General features: G+C 37.3%; 1 protein-coding gene across 3 annotated transcripts in view; it reads left to right on the forward strand.

Annotated features, from left to right (window-relative positions):
* The window catches only part of RAB28 (RAB28, member RAS oncogene family), a 62,551-nt gene extending 58,368 nt beyond the window's left edge, over window positions 1–4,183 (forward strand). Inside the window, exon 7 of one of the 3 annotated variants that reach the window (XM_083835455.1) lies at window positions 2,172–3,183. In XM_083835455.1, coding sequence (XP_083691581.1) covers window positions 2,172–2,267 — 96 coding nt within the window. In that variant the 3' untranslated portion in view covers window positions 2,268–3,183. The other 2 variants (XM_083835457.1, XM_083835456.1) reach the window with 2 other exon arrangements.
* The last annotated feature ends 3,617 nt before the right edge of the window (window positions 4,184–7,800 follow it).

Below are 7,800 nucleotides of genomic sequence, written 5' to 3' on the forward strand. Positions count from 1 at the left end.
GCAGAATCACAAAATGGAAGGCGATCATGTGCCTTGGCCACATCAGGGTGAAGTTCAGCAGCTTAGCTTAAACTGCTGATGAAAGTTATTTTTAAGTGAAGTTGCCAGACTTTGTGCTGAAGCGGATGAGGTGCAAGTACACGTTACATTCCACCAGCTCTCCTTTGGCAGCAGTGATCTCCAGCAGAGGACTAGAACAGACATTTGGGGGTGGTAAGTTTTTAAGCTATCTCAGCTAGAGCTACTAAATCTTGTCTGTTCACATGCTGAGATGACTGTTAATCAAACCTTTATTTGGTCAAAACTGTGGTGAAACAAAGGAATAGATTACTGTTTGTGTGTGACTGGAACGTGTTTTTGAAATGGAACCGTTCCAAAGTAAGAAAATTGCAGATTCTGACTTATTTTCAGTCCTCAAATTCCTCTCTTTTAAATCACAAGGGTCTGATGAAATTTGAGGAAATAGCTCCTTTACTAATCAAATGTTTTTCTTTCTATATTTTTTACTTTCAACCATAGTATAAAAACTGTATGGGGTACAGCTTTGTTCCTTGGCATTGGCAAGAGGTAGCATTTTTGTAAGTGATGTGTAGTTTTCTCTTTAACTACATGCCAGTTCAGCAAATGAGGGTGTGCGTGTGCCAGCTTTGTACAATAAAACGCTTGGCAGATAAGTCAGATTGGGAATTCAGAGCACCTGCACCAAGTAAGTTTCTTTCTCATTACTGACAGTGGTTTGAGCCTTGGCAATGATATGGTTTCTATAGATATGGATACAAAGAGGTTTTTAATTACTGTGGAGTTAATAAAATAAATGCTTCAGTGTTGTTTTTTTTTTTTTTTTTAAACACTTATTTAGGTGAAATTCCTTGAGAAAATCCATGTCATTTATGTTAGTCAGCTTCTCGCTACAATGTGCCTAAACAGGGGTCACTAACCTAGCTCTGTTTACACGATGGGATTTAGACCAATGTTTTGAGGAACAATTAATTGCCTACTGATTGCAAGATTTTTTTCTCAGCTCCAGTCAAAAGATTGGTATGAAGAAACTAGGTCCTGTGAGGTCAGATAACACTGTTTAACGCTAAAACTCCTACTACTGCCTTACATGGGATTTGGCAACCTTTCCCTTGATAACATCAGGCCAGGAGTCTAGTAAATCATGAACGTTGTCTACTAGATAAGATAATACCAATGTGATCAATTAAACTCAAGAAGAGTACATCAGCAGCTAATAAATCCAGATCCTTTACCAGGCTATCTAATTACTATTACTTGTTTGACATACAGGTTTTATGTACAGTGGTAATCTTTAACATGTACTGCTTATATGTTCATATAATCCATTTTATGTATTGTTTCCTTCAAAATAATAACATAATTTCATTTATCCTAACCTTGAAAACATGTTATGTAAAAATCAAAGTATTTTAAGAAAAAAGCATTAAATTGGTTTAGCATATCTTTCATAGCAGACCACCTCTGTAGGTTTTTTGCTCAAGTTATAGTATGAGCTTTTCTCCCCTTTGTATAAACACTGTGTTAATAAAAAGCTCTTAACAGTTTTGTTTGCCTTTAAGGGGAAAAATGACTTTTTTATGTTTTTGAATGAAGTAAAAATCAAAGCTTCCAGCACTTTGATGTGAGGTTTTAAATTTGTCACTGTTTTTTGATTAATATTTGGTTATAATGTAATAGCTATGTAATGGAAAAATTCATGCATACCTCTAGTAGACTTGTTACAGTTGCTGATAGGAAGCTGACTACTGTAAAAAATTTATGTACCTTATGCTTAAAAGAAGAGGCCATTGTCATCTTTCCTTCCACTGTATTGCTTTGCCTTTTATTCTGTCCCTTCCCCTCCTTTAACACCTTTTGTTGATTGCATGTATGAATATTTCACTTTGGTGCTTTGAAAGTTGCATGTCCTTGAAGAAGCTTGAGAACCAGCTCAGATGCTGTTAGTGATGCCTTCAGCTAAACACGTTGCTCTTGTTCAGCATTTGACCTGAAAATAAATGCATTTTGTTTTTGCTTCTGCATTGTCATTTTATGTCATTCATTCTTTCTCTCCAGCTACTGATCAGTCTTTCCATTTTTTTCCTTCTCTTTTCTTTTTGCCTTCTTCTCCTTCACCTCTATCCATTGTGTTGATACATGATTAACAACAGCATGTTGTCAGGGCAGAACTAGTGAAATATCCTGAAGAAGATAACCAACATCACAACACTTCCAACTGCCAGAGCAAAGTCTGCTCAATGCAGTAGTTCAGGTATTGATGTAAAACTTGTTTTTTTCAAGCTGCTTTGCTTTTACATGAAGTAAGATTTACAGTAAGTTCTATTAGAAAAACATATATCTGTAAGCAGTAATAATAATAGTGTATTAATTTGAAACAGTATGCAATTATGTGGTATTTCTAATAACTGGTTAGTTCATAGAAAATCTGTAATAATTCACAATAGTATTAGGAAGGGCTTTCAGTGCTGTATGTTCAAAATGTTACACTGCTGCCTCAAATGGAAATGGACACAAAATTGGAATCTCGTTTCTCTCTCCTCAAGCAGGAGAGACCAACAGTCCTGTCAAATGCTTTGTAAATAGAATGGGTAACATCTGTTGGATTTATAATTGAAAATAAATATTTATAGTATGCAGAAGTTCTTTTTATGTTAATCTTTAGTCTACATGCCTGTTGAAGCTTTTTTTTTGAAGTATGGTTGTATGTGAAATTTGCATTGCATTCTGTTAGTATTTCCTCTGAAAGTGCTTATAGCAAAGAGTGAAAGACAAACTTGCCTACAATTTCCAGTTATCATTAAGGGAGTTATTCTTAAAGAATGCATACTATAGTCTTTGTAAACTTCTATTATTTACATACAAAACAATTCTCATGGAAGAATAACTGTATTCATTGCTTTTGCAAAGGAGTTCTGTTTTGTATTAGTCCTGTAAAATTGTTATGAAAACCAACCTTCCTTCTGCTTAGTATGAATAGACTGGTATTTAGACTGAGACCTGGTACCTGATAAGACTTTCTATAAGGTACTGAAGAGAACTGAACTGTGACTGTTTTGCCTAATTGCTTTTTTTTCTCTTATGTTTCGTAGTAAAATATCTCTTGAATGCTTTGCCAGCATCAATATTGTATTTTGTTTCTGATTATTGCTGTGTTTTCTTTTATGACAGAGGGTGGTGAAGGCAGATATTGTCAACTACAGTCAGGAGCCTGTGACAAGAACCGTTAATCCTCCTAGAAGCTCAATGTGTGCAGTTCAATGACCATATTATTTTCCTTTTGTTTGATACCTTTGACTGTCCTCCTACCTTGACACAGGCTCTGGGATTGCCAGGAACTTTTAACAGTGACCATCGCTACAGTGCAGTTCAAAAACATGTTGTACCATTGTACATTGAGAAGCAGCAGGCATTTTTTTGACCGGCTGAAATGAAATGTTAGACCACACACTTTGAAAAATTGAGATCTATATTCTTTTAAATTATATTTCAATAAAACAGTATAACTGTGTTTATAGGTTTTCTCCTACCTATTTGACTCATACTGGAATACAAATGGATGAAGAAGTCCTGCATTTGAAATAGTTTTAAAAGCATCGCTACGGAAGGGTATTTTGCCAAAGTGTTTTTTTTTTGTTTTTTTTTTTTTTTTGCTCCTGTGATCTAAACTAACATTCAGCAAACTGTTACTTGGGAAAGCTATTGCTGGAATAATTTTAGACACTAATATATTTTATCAGGATTATTTGGAAAATACTCCATAAATATATCTACATAGTGCGAAATGTATAAATTGTATCCAGGAAGAAGCAGTGCTTGAAATAAAGCTGTAATATAAAAATAGTTACTTTTCTGAAGTCTCAAGTTGTCTTCATGGATGCTCTGGAAAATGCTAATGTTTTGTGTATTTTTATTACCACATCAGCATTACTTCTTGCAGCAGCAGATAGGCTCATATGTCTTCATGAATATGGATGAACCTCAGTAGGCAGTTTGGGCTGTAAATGTTGAGTGATATATTCAGCATGCATTAGAAACTGTTGATAGATCAATTAGGATCAGTCATTTTTAATAACTAACTGAATGACTTACTTTTGGACTGGTACTCTTTTCTTTCTAGTTCAGAGTAAAAAACAAATAAAAGCTGGCTCCTCCGTGATCATCACATTTCTACTCTGTTCTTTTTCTATCAGTCTCTTTTAGACATGCAGTTCTCTCCTGCCACATCTAAATGTAAAGGTAAGGTGAGAAAAAAAAAATCAAGCCAACCTAATTCCAAGCTAGAAAGCTTTTCCTGCTTTAACTCTAGAATGTGTTTTCTTACAAAGTATGACAACACATTGTGAGATTTAGAAAATTAATGAGGTTGAGCAAAGGAAACTTGTATATTGCAAGTGGAAAAAATGAAAAGGTCCTTCAAGAAAATATTCTTGTTGAGCTGTTCAAGAAAGGGACTAATAGTTGGAACAAATATGTTAAAAAAATTACAAATGGCAAGAATACACTATTTGTTATCATTTTGGTATACTCAAAGTTAATTGAAAAGCTCAATCCATTTTTAAACTGTTCAGTATACAGCTTGATGCGTAGCTCTATAACTTCATGATAATGACTTTGTGTTGTGATATTTTAGCATTCAAATGCGGGAAGTTTTCTGAAACAATCTGTGTTACTGGGAAATTGTACACTAGAGGTAGGTGTGAATTTTCAATAGATTATTCATTTCTGGATTACGGTCTGTATTGTTGCTTCTGTCCCATGGAGCTCATGTCCCACTGTATAGCATTTACCTTACAGTTAAATGAAACTGAAAGGTGAACTATTTTCCACTTGCCACCAGATGAGAACATCTGCCTCAAACATTTATTCTGAAGTAGCCAATGAGTTTACAAGTTTATGTTCTCCAAATCATGTGGTAAGTTTTTTTTGAACCCTCGGATTTTTTTTGTGTTTGTGTCCTGAAGACTGCCCGTATGCTCAGATATTCATGAGAACCTCTCTGAGATCTCCCTGGATCTTTCTCTGGCACGTGAGTCAACTTCATAGTCCTGCTTCCCAAGTAATGTGTAATATGGTCTTAAAATGTGAGTATTTTTGGCATTTCAAGAACTTTTCCCCACATTTTATAGTAAGCTAAAATCAAGGACTTTTAATAAAGCTATGTTAAAAATGGTAGAAATAAGATGCCTATCAGTTTGTATTGAAAGCCTGTCAAAGATGTTCAGGTACTTAACTGGCAATTGTCTTACACTCTGATCACTCTGTTGGTGTTGATGTTAAGGAGGTTCTGTGTGCAGGACCAAGACAAGCAAATGCTATGAAAGTTGTTTGCTCCCTGTATGCTTTTGGCATGCAGGTTCAGATGATGGGAGGATTCATAGTCATACAGGTCTGCTGAGGCTTTTTAGCAATGTAAACTGAGGCATCCAACTCTGAGGTGCAGAAAGTCAACATGACAAGCCCTCAGCAAGTTTGATTAAATTAAAAAAAAAAAAGTTTGTTTCTCTTAAAACGTTTTTATCTCCCTTTTTCCTTTTTCACAAGAGAATATTTTTTCATAACTGGTTAAGCAAAGCCCCTTATTACCTGAATAATCAAAAACTTCTGCTTTTACGTTTAGGGTAACCCTGCACTGTGAAAGCTATGACATTTCCTAGTCTAGGCTGTTTTACAGATGGATTTTATTTCTGTCCCTTTGTGATCTTTTATTCTCAACGTGTGTTTTCGTAGCAGTCTTTGACTTTTACTTCCTTTTGTGTTTTTTTCCCATTGATCTCTTCACCATTTTTTATGTTTCAGTCCTACCTCCTCTGAATGTATTTTGTTTACATTTGCAAGCCATTCTCATTCTTCCTCCCTAACATGCATGTGTATTATTTACGCTAACCATGAATCTCTTGTCTTCTATGCCCCCAGCCCCTCCTCGTGCTGCCCCTCTTAACCTCCTCAAAATTTCTGTGTTGTATACTCACTTCCACTCTCCCTGCCTTTCCCTACCTTAGCCACCCCATTTAGATCCATTACCTGTCCACATTTTAATCCTTACAAATGAGCTTTGCTCTTTTTTGCTCAGCCCTGGGGACCCCACCCTGAGCCTTCGGATTCCAGCTGCAGCCTAAATCCTTGGCGGTGGTAGCTGCCTTTGAAGTATCGCAGCAGCTGTTGCTGGAGATTCACGGGTGCCTTTGCCATCTGTATGGCCTATGCTCCACCAAGCTGAGCAGAGAGGTCAGAGATAATTCTGGAGGATTAAGCAATGTGGAGAGAGGGAGTAGCCTGTTCTGCAGACAAAGCAAGGGCTATCTGGAGGCTGAATGATAGGGAGGAACCAGCTGAGCTGGAGAGGTGTGTAGTGGGGAAGCAGGCGAGCCAGCACCTTGTATCGTCTCCTTCTGCAGGTGATGTTGCAGATCCCCGGGGTGCACACGCAGCTGAATTTAAGCGTGTACCACATCAATGAACTTAAAAGTTTCTTGCAAGGTGAGAATGGGTTGAGAGCAATTCAACAAACAGTAATGAGGTTAAATAATGCAGCACTCTCCTGAAGTGAGGCGACATATGCTTAATGTCCATTGACATTGGGGGGCGGGGGGGCAAGCATGTTCTTTCCTGAAGCTGAGGCCAGATGAAGGGAAGAAACTTGTTTAGGCCCTGATCTTACACAGATGCACACTGATGAAGTGATCTGCCTGCTCAGAGCTGTTGTAAGTAATCACTGAAGTAACAGCTCTGCAGCTAAAAATTGTGTTTGAGTTCAGCTCGCCACTGCAGTCAGTCGCACGTGCTGTCCTGGATACCAGCGGCTATGTTCTGGCTGAGGGTATGTTCAACTACCAGTGCTTCTGAAACATGCATTTGAAATGTTGTTTTACACAGGCAACTTTTTTCTTTTGTGGTTCTAAAATTTGGTGGGACCAAATGTAGTCTTTTTCATGAAGTTATTTTCCCTTATGACTAACTGCAGTGAGTGCCAGAACCTCTGATGAGTCCTGGATCTCCTCTCTCAATATATTGTTCTTCTGACAGTTCATAAAAGCTATGAAAAGACATGAATTTCTTTTTAACCAAATAACTTTTTTTTTTTTTTTTTAAGCTTTAAAGGAAACACACAAGGTCAAAATTACACAAAGTGTGCTCTTCTGAGAGTTTGAAAATTGTTGGTGCTATCTATCTGCATCATTAGGCATCTATTTACCTTAAGAATCTGTTTCATAAAGCACTGTTTGGGTTTCAATGAAAGTAAAGGGCTTTTGGATCAGGTCGTTTCTTTGAAATGCAGAGCTAATTTGATTGTCATAGTAAGTGCTGGCAAATTCACCTCATGATGAACCTAGTAGACAAAGTTTTGTAATAATTTTATAATGAAAAAGAGCATAGTGATATTTAAAGTTGGCAATTCTTTTGCTTTTTTGATGATACGGTAATTTAAATAAGTCAATCTGTGTTTTTCCTTTTTACATATACCCTGTGTTAGGAAAATGGCTGCGTTTTCATGAAGGAGCTTTGTAATTTTTGTTTCAAGATGATCATGACCTTTTCACAGTAGCTGTAGTATGGAGTACTGTTTAGGAGGGGGCCCTATTTCATCACTGGAACAGGTTGCCCAGAGAAGCTGTGGGTGCCCCATCCCTGGAGGTGTTCAAGGCCAGGCTGGATGGGGCCTTGGGCAGCCTGGTCTGGTGGGAGGTGTCCCTGCCCATGGCAGGGGGTTGGAACTGGGTGGTATATAAGGTCCCTTCCAACCCAGACCATTCTATGATTCTGTGATTTGTGTGTTGATCT

This window comes from Anser anser, assembly GCF_964211835.1.
Source record: "Anser anser genome assembly, chromosome: 4".
NCBI lineage: Eukaryota > Metazoa > Chordata > Aves > Anseriformes > Anatidae > Anser > Anser anser.